The sequence below is a fragment of the Schistocerca americana genome, chromosome 1, assembly GCF_021461395.2.
Source record: "Schistocerca americana isolate TAMUIC-IGC-003095 chromosome 1, iqSchAmer2.1, whole genome shotgun sequence".
Taxonomy (NCBI): domain Eukaryota; kingdom Metazoa; phylum Arthropoda; class Insecta; order Orthoptera; family Acrididae; genus Schistocerca; species Schistocerca americana.
The window spans coordinates 712,056,725-712,077,343 of record NC_060119.1 but is presented as its reverse complement, the minus strand read 5'-3'; the positions used below and the strand labels follow the sequence as shown (position 1 = coordinate 712,077,343).

At 40.8% G+C, this 20,619-nt stretch overlaps 1 protein-coding gene and 1 non-coding gene across 2 annotated transcripts in view; one reads left to right on the top strand and one right to left on the bottom strand.

The window, feature by feature from the left end:
• Window positions 1–20,619, bottom strand: part of LOC124610072 (tyrosine-protein phosphatase non-receptor type 13-like) — a 258,426-nt gene that overhangs the window by 123,248 nt on the left and 114,559 nt on the right. Inside the window, exons 3-5 of the mRNA XM_047140127.1 lie at window positions 4,264–4,376; window positions 3,983–4,181; window positions 1,672–1,770 (exon numbers count right to left, since the gene is read on the bottom strand). Of these exons, the coding sequence (XP_046996083.1) occupies window positions 1,672–1,770; window positions 3,983–4,181; window positions 4,264–4,376 (411 nt within the window). The remainder of the gene's footprint in view (window positions 1–1,671; window positions 1,771–3,982; window positions 4,182–4,263; window positions 4,377–20,619) is intronic.
• On the top strand, window positions 16,182–16,254 carry Trnaa-agc. The gene has a single exon. It is a non-coding gene; the product is annotated as a tRNA-Ala (tRNA).

Below are 20,619 nucleotides of genomic sequence, written 5' to 3'. Positions count from 1 at the left end.
AAACATGTCTGATGCAGTAATGCTAAACAAATGAAAATACAAATTTATTATCAATTCAGACATAAATGTAGAGTTCGATGAACCTACAACAGGTGTTCAAAATGGTTCCCATGCTGTTCTAAGCAAACCTTGCATCTCTTCAAAACTGATTTACAAATTTTGTTGCAAATTTTCCAGTAATGTAGGTTTCTAAATTCTGACAGAATTTGTTCCTTCAAATATTCAACAATACGAATCTCGATGAAATAAACTTCATTTTTTAGTACATCCGAGACTGAAAAACTCATACAGTAGATGGCATATCTGGGAATCATGGAGGTCATTCAGCAGCACCCTGTATGACAATACATTCATCAATGATTTCATTTTGAATGTCATTCACAGTAACTCCCTAATGCAGCAGTCATATAAACTTTTCCTTTATCAGGTGCAGGTGTTCAAAAAGTTGACTATTTTCCAGTTATAATATCTACTGGACGATACCTAGATAATTTATAGATTTGACAGTACCGTTAAAAAAATAAGACCCAAACAGCCCACTGCTGAAAATCCTTGCCTATATACACCCATGCCAAGAAAGTTTAACTCCATCACATTGCGGAGATTCATAGAATCTCTGTAGACACAGTTGTGTCTGTTTATTCTGCAATTCACCTTAACAGACACTTTGTTGCTCCAAGGAATGCTTTTGTAAAACTTAAGATTGGCTTCTAGTCAGATTTGTGTACAGCTCAGAGAACTCCATACGTCTCTCCAGATCATCTTCATTTAGGCCTTGAACTAAATTAGGCCTATATGCACTCAATTCAGCTTTTTCGGAATCCTTGGCAATCTCTTTCTTGCTATTCCATACTCCTTGGCCAATTTGCTTTGAGATTTGCTTGGTGATTGCAATAAAACATAATGCAACAACTTGAAGATTCTTGCCTGTAGTAAAAGACTTTGGGTCAGCAGTGGAGCTTCCTTGTTAGAGTAGGCCAGTCTCTCCAAATCTTAAATTTAATTTGAAAATACCTCATCAAGAAGAGTGAGGTTGGGTGTCTGGAAAATGTTCCACAAATAAATCACAAACATCACTGTAATTATAGTGCCATGTTCCACCATGTCTGCAAAACAAATACACGATGTTCTGTAGCCAACTTTCCATTTATTGTATCTCAGGTAACAACAACCAACATAACCTCAAACTGACTTATGGGTGCTACACACTAGTCATGATCACAGCTGACCTCCACTGCACTGGATGAAACAAAGTCTAAGGATTGCTAGTGACAACCGACTTATGGCCAACCCTGTAGAATAGAATAGAACAAAGTAGAATACAATACAATAAGTTTCTTATCACAAGATGACTGTCTCCTTATCACAAGATGACTTACTTTAAATACATAATTTCTTTTCAATTTTTTCCACTATCTTTGAAATCTCTCACAGACCTGTACTGCGATGGTGAAAAAGATGTTTGATAACAAGCTCTCAGTTCTCTTTATAGTGTTGTGTTCAGTCTGAAGATTTTAATTCTCCTTCCTTTCTATCACATTTAACATAATGTTGAAGTTCATAAAACACACTTTTAACACAATTTGAAATATAACATAGTCACAAATGCTCACATTATTTGTACCTCACAAACATCAATATGCAACTATTCATTAGATGCAATAGGCTCACCTCAAAAACCTGGCCAGCTGTTGTCACATTTGAGTCACAGATGAGTTCAAGTTTTTGTCCATTAAGCAGAATTACTATCACCTTTCTCTTCTGAGGAACCTTTAATTTTAAAAAAATACTGTTAAACATAATATCCACAGCAGAAAAATGCAAAAATTGTTCTCATGTAGAATTACAGATTAAGAGAAATTATAAAAAATGCTGTTACTACCTAGAAAGTCAGCAATATGAACAGTTTTCCATATGATAAGAATCCTGTATGTTTAATTAAAATGAACACAGACAATACGATTTCATACATCTTTTATAATAGTATTCTTTTTCTCTTTTTAGCTGCAAGTGACTTCGTGAAGCACCAGAAGTAGACATCAATGGACATAAACTATAGAAAAAATTTCTTGAGATACAGCTGGATAAAGGTTAAGATTGGGTTAACACACAAAAAAAATATCATCAAGCTCCATTTGGCATGTTTTGCACTCTCTCAAACAAATATCTTTTAGTGCAAGGTAGCTAAAGTAAACAAAGTATTTATTCAGCAGAAGGGATCAGCTAGAACACACTAGACTCTCGCTAATCCGGCTCTCATTAGTCCGGCCTCTCAGTAATCTGGTGCACATCCAAAAACGCATGCACAATGAATTATCATGCACAACAATGCTCAGTTAAACAATGCTTTATATAATGTATTTGAAATTGTAACTTTCTTTACAGTTCGGAATCATGTCTTTCAAAAGGAAACACTAGACCTCAAGCAGAAACTCGTTAGATAAGTTAAATCGAGGTTCTTCGCAGAAAGCCATTGCTGCTGAGTTCAATGTTGGACAAGCAACTATTTATGACATCAAAAAGAAAGATGATGTTATTTGACAGTACTCAGTACAAATGGATGGTGATTTGGGAAAATGGAAGGTTCTGCGAAAGAGTGAGAATGAAAAACTGGACATAGCTGTCTAAGGATGGCTCATACAACAACGCAGTAAAGGAATTCCAGTCGGTGGCTCCATTATAAATGAAAAAGAAGCTGCATTTAGCAAATGACTTGGCAGTAGTAACTTGTTTGCAGCAAGCAAAGGTTGGCTATCAAACTGGAAGAAACGACTTGGTATTCGGCAGCTGGCAGTCACTGTGGAAAGCCACTCAGCTAACAATAAGGATCTGATGAGTTTGTAAGCAAGATATGGAAGATAACAGAGGAAAAAGATTTAAATGCTGATGCCTCATATAATGCTGATCAAACAGGACTCTTTTACAAGATGCTTCCTTCAAAAACATTAGCTGCCAACAAAGAGAAGGAAGCTCATGGTTACAAGCAACAGAAACAGTACGTAACATTAACGGCTTGTTGTAATGCAAGTGAAACTCATAACTACCAATTGTGGTTACTGGAAAATCCCAACACCCATGTTGTTTTCAACACACTGACATAAATACTCCACCAGCGCAGTTTTGTGCTCAGAAGAACTGTAATTAGTTTCATGTTCCATGGCTCCACTGTACAATAAACCTTAATGATGTGGAATGAGTCATATCTGAAATTCTTCATAAATTAAAATACATGTTACATCACTAATAAGTGCACAGGATTTTCTTTAACTACTGAATGCACAAAAATGTGATCTCAACTGATATACTATGTCATTCATTGTTCACCACAATAAAGATGTACTGTATGCACCTGAGAAATGGGAATAATTTTTTGAAAGCTGTTTCTGATTACTTGGATAAATATCACATGCCAGGTTAACCAATCAACTTCTCATACTGGAAAACAGTAAACTTGAAACACCATTGTTAAAAAAAGCAACAAACATGCGACATACCAGATGACATTAAACATCTTTCATAAGTATTCAGAGCAAAAAATGGTCCATGACGAATCACCCTATAAGTAGATACGCACTCTCAGGACTCGGGAAAGAAAGATGTACTAAGGCAGGGAAAGTGTGATTAATGATCACCAATGCCCAATCTAATACAAGTAAAAATGAGTCCCTCAGCACACTATTCACAGAGCTATAACTGGTAACGAGTGTAACCATGTGCAGAAAGCAAACCACTGACTGTAAAATTATGGGATTTTGTAGCCATATTTAACTAGCTACTAAAAGATACAAAACTCTGTTGATTCAGCTGTTTGTCTTGCCAGCCAATTTGACCTTCTTTATGTAAAATTTTTTGTGCCACATAGTGAACACGTGTGTAAGGATTGGGTTCACACTTCAGGCTGGAAAAGTTACTGTAATTCTGTACTAAGCATTTACAATACAGTTAAATTACATGTACTACTTATTGTATGAAGATTACATACCGTACACCTGACAGGCAGCTGAATAAACTTGCTGGGATGAGTAGAACGAACGATGAACTCGGGCCCAATGCAGGTGTTTGGTCCACAGTACTTGGCTGTGTTGTTATTTTGTGACACTGCACCCGATTGGGCTCTGTAGAGCCTCGAAGGCGCCCTCTGTACAACGGCTTGTCTTCGTGGAGGTGTGACGACAGGTGCACTATGAACAAACCACTCACATTGTCAGCCTCAGCTCTAAATACACAAAAGAAATAACAGCAGGCTGGTTTTAGGTGCTGTACCTCAGTTTTAAGGGGCTCACTGCAAGGTGTCTGGGCAGGCTGCTGGTGCGACCCAGTGCTGCATCCTTTTCGGGGCGGCTGAGCAACGATCGGCAGTTTGTTACAGTCTGCAGCTGAATGAAAAATGCAAACCAGTCAACTGAAGCCACAAAACTCCACCTCTGTCAAACATCCTTTCATCATATATAAGAGGTTTTATCAAGGTCATAATTTGGAGTAGAAATTAAATAATTAGTTACATGTTACCAGTAAACGGCAAACAATATGTTATATGATCATTTGTTTACATATTTTGGTTTCAGATGTAAATAGTCTATTCAAGATGTACAAAAGGAGGGAGTACTTCTAAGAATGGCGATGCTGGCCTCTATATCATTCTTCAACAGAAATCAGCTGTTATTAGAATGGATTAATAGCACTGTTCATTTATCAACTTTTAATGATTCTGAAGTTTTTAGTATGAACCTAGTGGCAGTTGCGTAGAGATTTTGACTGACCGGATAACTGAGTGTCAGGTAATTGAGTCAAATTCAGAGTGTTGCTTATAGTCATACTGTAATAGAAAATAAATCAGGTCAGGTCTCCTATTCTTTTATAAGTATACAGACCTGTTTATTTCTAATGGTTTACATCGGTTTACAGTTTGAAAATTTAGCTATTTCTCGACACAATCACCATTTCTGTCGATGCATTTTTGTAGACCCTGTGGCATTTTTTGTATGCCCATGTCATTCCAGCTCGCCGCCATGCTGTTCAGAAAGTTATGAACCTCTTCTTTCACCTCGTCGTCGGAGCTGAATCACTTTCTGGCCAAATGCTCTTTTAACCTAGAGAACAGGTGATAGTCCCTGGCCGCCAGGTCAGGACTATAGGGTGGATGGGTGATTATGTTCCACTGAAACTGTTGCAGGAGAGCAACGGTTTGCTGAGCGATGTGTGCGCGAGCGTTGTCATGGAGAATGTGTACACCCTTGCTCAACATTCCTCTTCTACGGTTCTGGATTGCCCGTTTGAGTTTTCTCAGAGTCTCACAGTACCTGTCATCGTTACTTGTGGTCCCAGCGATTCAGCTCCGACGACGAGGTGAAAGAAGAGGTTCGTAACTTTCTGAACGGCATGGCGGCGAGCTGGTATGACATGGGCACACAAAAAATGCCACAGCGTCTACAAAAATGCATTGACAGAAATGGCGATTATGTCGAAAAATAGCTAAATGTTCAAGCTGTAAATTGATGTAAACCATTGCAGAAATAAACAGGTCTATGTACTTATAAAAAAATAGGAGACCTTACTTTTGGGATTACCCTCGTACTAATGTACATGTCCTGTGATAATGAACGTCCTATCTCTAGTCGTTCAAGGTGTTCTGTTTTTTTTTCTGAGCAAGAGTGTAAAAAAAAGGCTTTGAAACTATATACGGCGGAAGCGTGGAAAATGAATAGCTAGGAATAATGATAGTTTCGTATGTTTAGCATTACTTCATTACTGAAATACACTGTGTTTATGTATTTATTGGTGATGTACCTTTCAATGTTCTGGAGGGCTCGAGAATGAACACAGTGTTAACGTATTTCAAACCCGCTTTTGGTTTCGACCTATGCCAATAGTAAGCTCCCATCTTGTAATCTATCATAATTTGTGATCTGTTATACTTATAAAAACCGACGACAGTACACATTTCACTGTCTAATGCGATGAAAGTGAACTCACTGACAGAAATTGCCATAGCATCGCATCAGCGTTTGAAGTGTGAACTTAACAACATAATGTTGATACTGTACCAGTTGTTGAAAACAGAACACTAGCTGAGGCTGGTCTCTCTCTCTCAATAACGGTAATGCAAGTGGCAAGAGAGATATGCACATAGTGCTGACATAATCTCACCAGTTCATATCACTGACTCAGAATCGCTATAGCTATGAAACCGATTGACAGCTGCAAGTGCGCCAGACGTGATGGAGATAATTCTGTCAGGAGTTTCATACAGCTTTCCACAGTAGGGCATTCCCTGCACATCACATTTGCGATGATGATGATGATGATGTATTTGGGGCGCTCAACTGCGCGGTTATCAGCGCCCGCCCCGAAAAGGACGCAGCACTGGGTCGCACCAGCAGCCTGCCCAGTTGTCGGTACGTCAAAGGAGTAGAGGGTTCAGGCTCACTTATTTTGGACGGAGCTACGCCACGCCGTGCATAGTGGTTCAAATTGGAACGACACAACCTCGCAGCTGGAGCAAGTTAAGATTGCAAATGCCGCATTTATTGCTGAACAGTTGAATTTCGTCTTTCCCGTTGTCGTTCGAAGACTTAACATCTGTTGTATATGAACCACGAATAATGGACACAGATTGCACAACTGCAATATCAAGCAAACTTTTTGCCAGCGGCAGATTCCTTTATGAATTTCATGTACCTGTTCAAGATTTTCAAAATATATCTGCTATTGTCATCGATGTATGCATATTGTTCTTCGCTTCATAGGTTTCGCATGCGACATCACTGGCGACCCAATGGCAGTCACCATTTAGTTTTGTTTTTATGTGATATTTATTGTCCTTAGGATACCACAATTTCTGCTTTTTTCTTTGTAAAAACCTGTAAGTTGCACAATTTCTTTGCAGTTACACTCCATACTTAAAGGGGACACACTGCCGCAATACCACTATAAAACACTCACTGGGTGACTGCACATGCATTAAGCCATTTATGCAATATGTGCTATGCGGTAACTTATTAGACTGTACATTGCATGGTGACACAGTGCGGTATTTACTTGTTGCTTGTCTCTGATTTATGTCCGCCCTGGCAATCTTCCGCAATGCCGGGTCTGAGAATCCCATTTCGCGTAGAATTCATAATGCCTGGGAAATAATGTACTGCAAGCACCGGATTCGAGATGCAATGCTACGAACTCATATGAGTTGCAGCTTTGCGACAGTGAGTCGCAGGTTTGTGTCTGAGAGCTTACTGGGCTTAAGGCTACTGCAAACGTACACTTTTATCCTCTCCGTCTCTGTCTCAGACGTAAACATGGTCCTGCTATTCTGACCGGATCTTCTCTTTCTTTTACCAGCTTATCTAGAGAGCTGCGGTAAACAAAAAATCTAAATGTCTCGGGTTTGATCACTGGTCAATCCTAAGATTTTTATCGCTCACTTATGACGTCTTTCCCCCTCTGACAATGTTAGTTGGTGTGAAAAATGACGAGTTACGCCCAATTTATTGAAACCACGTCACCTGTGAATTTGAAGCTACAGCTGCCACTGAGGTCAACGACTGTATATGCCAGATGCTTATGACTATTCAAGGGTGCAGTAGGATCGATATCAGGGGGAATATCGGCAGAACGAAAGAAAAGAGCAAAAAATAAGTAGCAGAGAAGCGAGCAACAGGAGAAGGACCGTGTACCTAGTATACCATATTCCTTAAGGCCAAGGAGGCAGCCAATATGTTTTATATTTTATGACTCCTGCGGCTTTATTTTTTGTGTTATGTACACTGTTAAAGTAATCGTGTGTTGACATATGTTTATGTGAAGATAAGGATTATCTTTAATTGTTGTGTGAGAAATGCTGCTCAGAGATAGAAGCAGGTTTCTGGGCGGAGGGGAAATGATAACGGTCCCTTTCCTCAGGTTTCAGTTCGGGCGGGGTGAGGAAGCGAGAATGTTAGTTTTGGCGGTGCTGTACCTTTTTGCCTCAGACAGAGTAGGGCCACTGCGAGATCATCTCCTGAAAGGAGGAGTTTTGTTTTCCAGGCAGCAGGATGCGGTATTGTCTAGTCTCAAGCGGACGATGAGTTTGGTATTTAGTGTTTGGGAACTACGGAACGAAATAACGAAGCTGGAAGAGATGTTTTCGGGTTTACAACAGTCAGCAAGTAGTAATACAGCGCTGGAGCAGTTGTCAGAAGAGCACAGAAAGTTGCTTGAGGCGTACTGTGCTCGAACGTGTGGATGCTGGAACTATTAAGAGTAGTATCGTACAAATTACAGACGGAAGAAACAGGTCAGTTAGATGTGGGAGGAAGGATACTCAAGACAATATTTGGGACAGCGGATGCAAACGAAGTGAGTGAACTGAATAAGACAGCTGAAGGCACAACGGAATTGGCGAAAGAAATCGGGCAACTGCAGAGTGACATTCCACACGGATTAAGTTTGGGGAATGGCGCGCTGCATGACACATGCATGCTTTGACAACTAGCTAGAGAGGAAATGGATTACGCCAGGGGATCAATTAGTACTGTAAACTGGGACTTAGAGGCGGTTCAAGCGTGGATGAAAGTGTTAGATGCAAGAATAACGCTAACAAGATTGTTGCAGTCACTGGGAGATAGTATCTGGAATGCAAGAGCGGAGCTAACGAGCTTGGAGGAAACCGTTCATCAGGCACTACATGGGCAATTGAGTTCGTTCTATTGTCACCCGAACAATGTCCGAAGGGGTTAGGGAAGTGCAGAAACAATTACCATCTGAACGACAATTAGTAGCAGAGCCTAGCAGTCAGAACTTATTTTTCCAGTACCATGGAGCTACTGTGGAAGTATGAATGGGTAGTGCACAGATGTATGTGTCAGTGAAGGCTTGATGGCAGACAAGCACACACTGTTAGGTGTTACACAGTGCACGCCTATACAGTAAGGCTGAAAAGCGTGGGGAAGTTTGTGCAGATAAAAGAGGATGGTGTGTTACAGATAATGAAAGATGGAGATCAGCATACGGTAAGGACCGAGGGTTAGCTAAAGCAACGTCAATGTAAGGTGGTAACCATTAAGATGATGCAACCAAAGCCGTACTGATAGCAAGCATGTATACATTGAGTATACCTGGTGCTTGACGATATAATAGTGGTGGCAAGTTGCTATGAACAAGAGAAGCTCACTTAAGGCAAACACTTAGAGTTAAGAGACAGTGTGTTGTTGATTAATGGAGCTATGTATGATTTTTGGGATCCACATTTCATTTACCAGCTACAATGAAGGGAGTTACTCTTTTAAACATAACGCAACTGCAGCTGTACTGGAGAGACAAGCCGTTAGAGATTGTGCCGAAGCAAAATTTACATAACTGAACGACACCTGAGGACCAAGTATAGTTCATTCACTGACTCAGATGACAGCACACAGCGAGGGTGATCAACAGCTAATGCAGCACACTGAACCGTGTCAGAATGGTACAATAGGTAACCTTAGCCTCGAGTGTCCCAATTCCTAGCGTCACAGTGACTCTGACATTGCTTTGCGTCGCTTTTATTTATATGAGACGGTGAGCAGATTGGAAATCCAAGGTTCTAGTGGACTGTATCTGCTATGCAAGAGATGGAGAATGAATTCGTAGAGCTTAAGGAAGACGGGAAGTGGCTGTAAAACTTAATGTAGTAAATGCATTGTGTTTAAAATGCGAGTTTGATATAATCTTATGAGTGTGCCACTTATGTTACAGATCAATAGTGGAAGTAGGTACTGAGCAAGACCTATGGGAATGGGTCTTCTCCATGGAGAGGAGCAATGTAGCGACACTACTTAGTTTTAAGTGAAACTTTTAGGAATTTGTGAGGGCCGTCAAGCATTGCATTAGCTACTGCTGACTGGTATGCACAGTGTGGTAACACACAGTTTATAGCAACACGTACACAACATGATTGCAAGATGGGCTATCCGCGATCGGAAAAACCTGCACTACGCAGTGGTTATGGCCAGAGTGGGCAGGGTGATGTAACAAAAGAAGGGCAAGAACCACGTTATGAGCTATGTGGTCGGGGGCTGGGTAATAGTGCAACAACTGCTCCCCAGAACCACATACGAGGGTCACTCCAAAAGAAATGCACACTATTTTTGTAAAAACACAGTTTTCATTATGCATGTGTGAAAGTTTTACAGCGTGTAGATACATCCTTACAGCTTGTTTTCAAAATTAGTTCAACCTGTTCCCGTGAGTGGCGCCGTCACAGCATGTCTTCAAGATGGCTGCTACACTTGGCGTTCGTCAGAAGCAACATAATGTCATAGAATTTCTGTGCTGTGAAAACGAGACAGTGAGAAACATCCACAAGAGGTTGAAAAAGGTGTATGGAGATGCTGCTGTCGATCGCAGTACAGTTAAGTCTGGGCAAGCAGGTTACGTGATGAAAGCGGGCACGGCAGTATTGAGGATTGTCCTCGCAGCGGCAGGCCTCGTACTGCACACACTCCAGACAATGTGCAGAGAGTTAACGAATTGGTGACTGCTGATAGAAGCATCACAGAGAACGAATTGTGACGCTACGTTGGGATCGGGGAAGGAAGTGTTTGCAGAATACTGAAAGTGTTGGCGTTAAAATAGGTTTGTGGAAACAAGAAGAACGGTATGCAGCGAACTTTTGGAACAGTATGAGAATGGTGGAGATGAATTTCTTGGAAGAATTGTGACAGGTGATGAAACATGGCTCCATCATTTTTCACCAGAGACGAAGAGGCAATCAGTGTGGCATCATGCAAATTCACCCAAGGAAAAAAAATTCAAAACCAAATCTTCTGCTGGAAAAGTTATGGCAACGATGTTTTTCGATTCCGAAGGACTCTTGCTTGTGGACATCGTGCCAAGTGGAACCACCATAAATTCTGATGCATATGTGAAACTTCAACCTCGACTGACAGTGAGTGGTTCCAACAGGATGGTCCAGAATTTTACCGGTCGGGTATACAGGCGCTGGTTCCAAGATGGCGTAAGGCAGTTGAGAGGGATGGAAATTATGTGGAGAAATGAAAATATTGTTCCTAAAGAATGTATCTACACACTGTAAAACTTTCAAACATGTAGAATAAAATATGGATTTAAAAAATAGTGTGCATTTCTTTTGGAGTGACCCTTGTAAATAGCGTGTTCATTCGGAGTCTGACAGTACCATCACGAAGCCGTGACCATACTAGATGACAAGATAACTAGGCACCGCCAACTGCAGCCATGTGTTAGAGAACAAGTTGGGCCAGCCGCCTTCTGCACTACGTCTGCCTGTGGCCTTGATGACTCAGCCCCAACCACCTGTCATCCGCACCTACTAGAGGGCAGCAGGTTGTATCCTCTGCATGGCAGTCTTCCCTCGTCTCCACAGTGTATTGCAGGCAGGTTCAAATGGCTCTAAGCACTATAGGACTCAACATCTGAGGTCATCAGTCCCCTAGACCTAGAACTATTTAAACCTAACTAACCTAAGGACATCACAAACATCCATGCCCGAGACAGGATTCGAAGCTGCGACCGTAGCAGCAGCGCGGTTCCGGACTGAAGCGCCTAGAACCGCTCAGTCACAGAGGCCGGCAATACTGCAGGCTGGGCCTGAATCTCCTAGATGCGGGTGCTCAACAGCAGAATGCAGTCACAGAAAGAAGAAGAAACGCCAATGTCATGGTCTTGGCCCACTGACGGACCACCGGCCACTGCCCAGCTTGACATTAACAACACAGGGCCCTGATGGGTGTACCTCTTCACGGGCGCTGAAGACAGCTACCTGCTGGCCATAGTGGATACGAGGGAAGACTGCCATGCACAGGATGCAACCTGCTGCCCTCTAGTAGGTGCGGACGACAGGTCGATGGGGCTGCGCCACAGATGGGCACGACTGCCCCACATTGTCAACGAAGATACGTGTAACCGAAGTCTAATAAAATATGACTCTCAACCACCAGTCTGCTACTGAGTCCCACTAAAGAACTGGATATACCGAGCTGAACAATCCACCATTTTGAATCCCAATCCGAGGACAGTGTTGCAAGCTTCGCGTGGCGTAGGAAAGTGAATCAGTGAATTGTTCTTCATTTTGTTGTTCCGCGGCGCCAAATGGTTAGCTGCGCAGTTCCAAACTGCTCAAACAATAGCAGATGTGGGCGCTATAAGTTTTGCCGGTTTCCTTCAGACATAGATCGGCGTGTAAGGTAGCTTGTAAATTGAAGGCACAAAGATTGGACACCAAAATCGAGCGGCGTAATGGAAGTAAAAAAGCTTTGTCTCCTTCGTTTTAGAAATAGATGTTCTCACAGAGCGGTGGTAATGAAATTACGTATGTAAGAAATGTGTTTATTTTAATCTTGCTGCAGATCATGTTCACAAAGCACGATGTAACATCCTAAGTTTAAAGTACGCTACTTTTATTGATTTTATTTACAACAACTGTATAAAACCACAAGTCGTCCTAAGGAGCTGTTAATTTTATAGAAAGAGTAAATTAATAATACCCTATCACAATTTGTTGGTAATAACAACTTTATAATGTTAAATAGTTCCTCAGGTGTCACTGAATGCATAAAAACGTCTTTACATGAATATCTATGTACATTACTCTCTTACAGTCTGGCTGATTGATGTGACGTGTATTTATCAATTGCTGCGAATCAGTTAGTTTACCGCGTTTTTCATTCAGTTTGATATTGCTGTCATTATCTGACTGGCACCCAATACTATTTTAATAACCTGCCAGGTTGCTTTAGTTTTATTCCTAGATTCACAAAAAAGTTTGTCATTTCCCAATTCTTTTTTACTTTCTAAATAACTTCTGACAGAGTTCTCTTAAAGCTTTTGAAACAGTCAATAAAATTGGGATCAGTAATATACTTCAAGTAGTCATGCAATTCCCTCCTGTGCTGACAGGAAATTTTTATGTCTGTTATGTTCTATTTTAGCATTAGTCCGTAATTGTTTACGAATGCAACTTTTACTTATCGTAAACTTAAATGGAAGTACCATACATAAACCAGAAAACACTGGTAACGCATTAAAACCGTATTTGGTAAATATTTACAACAGCAACGTAATGCTCATGTAATCACCTACTTAATTTGCTTGGCTCTTCAAGTCAAATGTAAGACAATACATTTACTTCGCTGTAATATTATCTGCGCAACGAATGTACATTTGATGGTCTTGGATTTGATGGATTTTGAAGAGAACTACTTTGTGTTGGAACTAGAGCGCAAATATATACGTTATTGGATTCAGTGTGGGTTGGCTCCAGCCTTTTTTTTTTTTCGCACTTTCGGCGCTGATGAAGGCATATTTGGGAAAATAGTACCACTTTTTCAGTAGGTTTCTGAAAATCTTGCCAACACTTTAATATCCCCCTTACACACAGCCCAATGCACCCAGAGCAGAAATTTACACATTTATAAAAGATGTAACTTCGAGGTTAACATACACTGCAGTAAAGAAAAAGCGTTAACTCCAGTTCTCTCTGCTTGACATGAATGTTAATCGTCTAGAAAATCAGGTTTCCGTCACCTATTGTGAAGCAAACAATCGCGAAAGTCACTAGACAGCTCTTTTCGTCTTCGACATAGCGTGTGACGTCAAAATGATGTCACGCTTGCTCGAAATCTTGTGAACTGTAAGGGTATCTTGTCTGTTACGAGTTAAAAATATTATTGTAACGTTACACTTCTCTGATTTTTCATTTTTTAGTTTCTTGTTTCTTTCACCAACCTCAATTGCGACTGTTGTTGGGTGGCCACATCCTGGTGCAGCCATAACAAATCCCATGCTCTTCAAATCTATTTCGTTAATTATTTTTTAGATTTGAGTTATCAACATACTTTTTAAACCGACACTGACGTGCAGGGGCAGAGACAGACTTCATGATCACATCGATTACACTTAAATTTTCTGATTAAGTTCAACGGAAAAAATTTAAAACAATTGCAGAACCTGGTAGAAAAGATGGGCGTAAAGTATCCCCACCCCCTCTCCTCCCCGCTCCTGCTCCCTCAACCGTCGTTATTGGTAGGGTTAAACATGACTTACCGTTACGAACAGCTCGGCCGAAACAATAATAACGAGTAGCATACCACGGCATTCGGGTCCAGTCGCTGAGACTCCATATTGGATTTTATGGTTTTTTTTCGATTCTGTTATTACAGTCTGATTAAAAAATGAAACTCATGCAAGTGATACGATCAGCAATGATATGTACAGGGCTATTACAAATTATTGAAGCGATTTCGTAAATTCACTGTAGCTCCATTCATTGACATATGGTCACGACACACTACAGATACGTAGAAAAACTCATAAAGTTTTGTTCGGCTGAAGCTGCACTTCAGGTTTCTGCCGTCAGAGCGCTCGAGAGTGCAGTGAGACAAAATGGCGACAGGAGCCGAGAAAGCGTATGTCGTGCTTGAAATGCACTCACATCAGTCAGTCATAACAGTGCAACGACACTTCAGGACGAAGTTCAACAAAGATCCACCAACTGCTAACTCCACTCGGCGATGGTATGCGCAGTTTAAAGCTTCTGGATGCCTCTGTAAGGGGAAATCAACGGGTCGGCCTGCAGTGAGCGAAGAAACGGTTGAACGCGTGTGGGCAAGTTTCACGCGTAGCCCGCGGAAAATTGGCTCATGCCACAACTGGAGACCGACAGCGCCGACTTCATCTTTCAATAGGGTGGGCTTCACCGCACTTCCATCATGATGTTCAGCATTTCTTAAACAGGAGATTGGAAAACCGATGGATCGGTCGTGGTGGAGATCATGATCAGCAATTCATGTCATGGCCTCCACGCTCTCCCAACTTAACCCCATGCGATTCCTTTCTGTGGGGTTATGTGAAAGATTCAGTGTTTAAACCTCCTCTACCAAGAAACGTGCCAGAACTGCGAGGTCGCATCAACGATGCTTTCGAACTCATTGATGGGGACATGCTGCGCCGAGTATGGGAGGAACTTGATTATCGGCTTGATGTCTGCCGAATCACTAAAGGGGTACATATCGAACATTTGTGAATGCCTAAAAAAACTTTTTGAGTTTTTGTATGTGTGTGCAAAGCATTTTGAAAATATCTCAAATAATAAAGTTATTGTAGAGCTGTGAAATCGCTTCAATCATTTGTAATAACTCTGTATTTTAGCTCGTTAGGAATACTTTGCTGTTTATTCCGAATATGTCACGATTTCCGAGGGTTTGGTTGGGCAGGAATCTAAGAGCACAGATTAAATTGCTGCGACTGAAACGACCAGCAATGACATTTATATTCTTGCTTGTCACAAATATTTATCTGCAATCGTATCGTTAAAAAGACTTTCGTAAATTCAGCGGTCAAGGCAAAGACTGCACCACGCAACAACTGACAATGAACTTTATGCAGAACAGAGAATGGGCATTGATGCTATGGTGTCCGCCTGTGATGTGTACCATAATTTCCATACTTCACGTTTTCGTGTCACTAAATGATCAGTTAAGACGAAATACACACTTAATTGCAGCAAGCAACAGTGTTTGTCAAGATAATTATTCAGTGCAAATTGTTCTAAAAATTACAAAAAAATTTCGGTAAACATTCATAACACGTCAGTATTCCAGAAGCAGATACCAGCAATACTAACAATCACGTATTGGAAATATGGACCTTTTTCACAAAAAATAACTGCAGTGACAAAATACACTGTTCCATGAATCATTTGCTGATAAATAGTTCCCGCAATGATTCACATGTGAATATGCAGCTTTCGTTATGTTTACCACAGCGCCAACAGAACACAGCAGATACCGAATTACGAAAATCCCCGCCAGACGGCACATAAGCTCATCCAAACGAAGCAATCTTATTGGTTCTTGGTTCCCTGAAATGCTACTGGTTATTCACGTTTCGGGACGAGTTGTACCCAGAGAATATAGATACCTAACGATAATTTAAACATGAGCCTGTAAAGTTCCATGCTCTGCGGTGAGACAAGAGGTTCGACAGTGACGTCCACCATTCCCAGCACGCCTGCGCATGAAGCCTATTGTGCATTGTAGTGCACGTGGTACGTTCCATGCACCAGCTCTTTCTTTCGGTTGGCGCATGCAAAGAAACGAGATAACGCTACGCCGAGATAAAGGAAGCAAGACCGAGGCCAAGACAGCGTATCAGTTCTGTGGAAGTAGCGCCACAGCTCAATACCGGCCGTCGGGGGCGTAGCTCAGATGGTAGAGCGCTCGCTTAGCATGCGAGAGGTACCGGGATCGATACCCGGCGCCTCCATTAAACTTTTATAATGGGTGTCAAATACTTATCACTTACGCACAAAATGCTTGAGAGATTCGTATAACTTACGAAATACAAATTTGAGTAGCAGTGACATATATTTGGTTATGTTGCTCTCAAGCAAAATGTTCTTTCTTATTGTCTTGTGGACGGACGTCTCGAGTACGGGCCACTTCTTGTCACTGTTGTTGTCTGTTAATACTCTCCGAACACGATTCAGCACGTTGTTGTTCTTATTGTTGACAAAGGCGCGTTTGTTTTTGAGTGCACGTAATGACTCAGCTGTGTAGTGTTCTAAATTCTTATGTCGTTTACGCGGTACATCTTTGAAAATGTAAGTGTACCTGCAATTTATTTGTGGAATAATGCCTGCCTTTGTAAAATGAGATGTTATTTGTAGTTTGAAAGCAAATCTGAAGGACAAGACAAAACACGCACGTTGCTTTAGTGCAACATTGCCAGTAAAAGTAGCTGAAAAACAACATCACTTCTCCTAATACTTCATCTGCCAGAAAAATTGTAGGACTGATTAAAAAAAAGTATTGATGCCAGCTCCTATCGAAAGAGTTCCCTTGGGTATCCATACACAGTTGTCAACGTTCCTGGAGCTCCTTGAAGCAAGCAGAAAAACTTTCACTGCGATGCTTGTAAGTTCATTTGTCATAGTCCTTTGTACGCCTGAGATCTGTTAATATCAAGACTTTAAAAGTAATTTCTGTGGCGTATAACAACATAATAATACTACTTTTATTAATGAATAAATGTGTACAGGTTTTGTGTAGATTATTAATGTTTAAAATTTTTGTAAAAGATGGTAGGGCGCTCGCAACGATGAAGCTTGCGGAAGAGGCACCTTTTCTCTTAGGGTACAAAAAGAGGACAAGTAGCGACTGTACCCCAGAGGGGCGGCTACAGACAGCGTCTGACCTAATAGTGAGCGGCTGATTTTAGGCTGGGCAACCTACTGCCTATGTGGAAAGTAACGGGAAACCACCACATTACATTCCTAAGCAGTACATGGTATGTCTCTACATGTGAAGGATTCCGGAGTTAAAACTTCCCCTCATTCGGATCTCTGTGAGGGGAACACATTGAGAGTAGACATATTTGAAAGGACGAAAGGGACAAGAAAGGAAGGAAAGCTAAGGACTGGAACATGGAATTGAGGATACTACTACAAGCAGGAAAGCTAGACAATGCAAAACAGGAGATGAAAAGGAACAGATTAGATGCCATTGGTTTGTGTGAAATGAACAGAAAGTGGAGATAATAAGTTCCTTCTTTTACTCGGGGGAAATAAAGAGTGGTGAAAAAGAAGTAGGAATATTGATAGGGCAAAAGCTGAAAAATAAGGTAATGAAGGTACAACACATTGATGGAAGACTGATGGTGATACGACTGAAGGGTAGTTCCAAAGATCTGGTGTTAATACAGGAATATATGCCAACCAGCCAGCATGGAGATGAGGAAGTGGAAGAATATTATGAGAAAATACAAGAACTCGTCGAGAAAGAAAACAGAAATTCCTGCATTATCTTCATGGGGGACTGGAATGCAGTTGTGGGTGAAGGCAAGGATGAAGATACAGTAGGAAAATTTGGATTAGGAATAAGAAATGAGAGAGGTGAACGACTAATTAGGTTCTGTAAAGAAAATTCATTAGCAGTGGGCAACACATTATTTGAACACCGCAAAACGAGACGTTACTCATGGATATCAAATTTGAATAGGGAAAGATATCAGTTGGACTACATCCTGACACAAAAAAGGTTTAGGAACTGTCTGAAGAAGCCAAAGCTTATCCAGGAGCGGATATAAATTGACCACAACCTAATAGTGGGAAAAATACAAGTGAAGGTAAAAAAAGTCTGGAGAAGTAAAGCAAAAGAAAGACAAACATAGAAAGACTCAAAGAGGTAGGAAAGGCACCAGATTTGGAAAACAGATTTATGGAAAAATGGGGAACAGGTTATGTCGATGAAAGTGTTAATGACAAATGGATAGAATTAGGTAAGAACTCATGGATTCTGCCAAAGAAGAACTAGGAATTAGAGTATCCCAAAGTACCAGGAAAAGCTGGATAACAAAAAAATGTTGAAAATGATGGAAGAGCGGAGAAAGTACAAAAATGTAGAAACTGAAGAAGGCAAAAAGAGGTACAGGAATCTGAATAATGAATTAAGAAGAGGAACTGAAGAAGCAAGGGGAAAATAAATGAAACAGAAATGCGATGAAATTTGAACGCAAAAGAAAGAGGAATAACATGGAAACAGAAAGAGCGGATAGTACTATAGCAGAAGAACCACAGGAGGCTTTGAACAGATAGCATGAATGTCTGTATAAGGGAGATGAAACATAAAGCGACATTAAGGTTGAGGAGGAGGAATATGTGCCGGAAGATGGAAAGGAGAATAGGAAGGCATGTGGAATTGATGATTTGCCAGCAGAACTGTTGAATAGTCTGGGAAAGAAGGCAAGAAAAAAAATAGTCTGCCTCTGTAATGAAATATATGACAAAGGAGAATGGCCTGAGGACTTCTTTGCAACAGTTATGATACCAACAGAGAACAAGAGTATATACGAAGACAGTAACTAGGTCTCGAAAGAACAGTTACTGTTGATGACCGTGCAGCTTTTCCCTGGAATAAATGATGACTAACTGACAACCTCAGCTGCCGACAGGTGTTGTTGTTATACCTCGATGTGGACAGCTGAAATTCCAGAGAACAAGAGAACATTAAAAAATGTGAAGAGCATAGGACCATCAGTCTAATTTCTCATACAACTAAAGTGTTGCTGAGAGTGTTGAATAAAAGTCTATATGGCAAGCTGGATAGAGGGATTGCAGAGGAGCAGTTCGGATTTAGAAGAGGAAAAGAAACAAGAAATGCTATTGGCCTGTTAAGAACTACAGGGGAAAGATAAATGGAAAAAAGGTAGAGAAATCTTTGCTGTTTTTATAGATTTAGAAAAGACTTTTGACAAGAGTTCAGTGGAACAAGCCAATGGGTATTTTGAAGAGGAAAGTAGACTGGAAAGAGAGACGACTGATGCAGAATCTATATTTCAACCAGAAAATAAGGATAAGGACTGGAAAAGAAATGTCGGAAGGAAACAGTAATGGACGAGGTGTTAGAGAAGGTTGTTGCCTTTCCCCACTGTTGTTTAACACATACCCTGAAGAGACTATTGCGAAAGGCTTAGATGGGAAAAGAGGAATATGTATTGGTGGAAAGAGAATAGAAGATTTAAGATTTGCTGATGACATGGTATTAGTCGCGAGAATTTGAGCGGACAGTGAATAACATGCTGAAAATCTGAATGAAGCTTGTGCGGAATATGGGATGCAAATAAATACAGCAAAAACAAAGAGTATGGTCATCAGTACAAGATCCAGACTGTCCATTATTAAAATAGGGCAATCTACCACTTGCCAAGTAAGTGCATTATCTTGGAAGCACAGTAACTGAATACTTGAGATGTTACCAGGAGGTGAAAACTCGAACTGCCATAGCGAAGGAGGCACTCAACAGAAAGAAAAGACTGTTATGTGGCAAATTAGATAAAGGTCTAAGGAAAAGGCTTGACAAATGTTTTGTCTGGAGTGTGACACTATATGAGGCGGGAACAAGAGGATGAAAAAAGGTTAGAAGCATTTGAGATGTGGATGTGGAGGAGAACGGAGAGAATAAGCTGGTGGAAAGAGTGAGTAATGAAAGAGTATTGGAAAGGGTTGGTGAGATGTCTGCTGAAGATTATAAGAGAAAGGAAAAAGAACTGGTTGAGACATTCATTGAGAAGGAAGTGCTTGATAGCAGATGCTTTGGAAGGACTGGTTTGTGGGAGAAGGAGATACAAGATGATAGACAACACAAGGGAAAAGGAAATTATGCGGACTTGAAGAGAATGGCAGAAGACCGGACAGCCTGGAGAACTACCATGTGAAAACCTGCCTTTTGGCAGAACACTAACGATGATGATATGCAGCAAATTTTTGATAACACGTTATGTAATTTTATTTCATAATATGACTTATATCTCGTTTTAAATAATGTACTAGCTTATTACAGTTCCCAAATTTGTCAAAATAAAAACATAATTCACGCTAATTTTCGTCGCGTGACGAAGTTTTCCAGTGATCGGTAGCAGTAGCCACTGCATCGTCAAATGCAGCTCACGCAACAAGAATTCAAGTTCACCCAGATTTATAGTTTCTGTCTAATGTTCAGACACGAACAACTTACAGTAAAATTTTACGAAGAGTTTTGGCCTTAAGCTCTATAGATGTGTGTGTGTGTGTGTGTGTGTGTGTGTGTGTGTGTGTGTGTGTGCGGTGCCTCTCTTGCTCACTGCCTCTCCTAA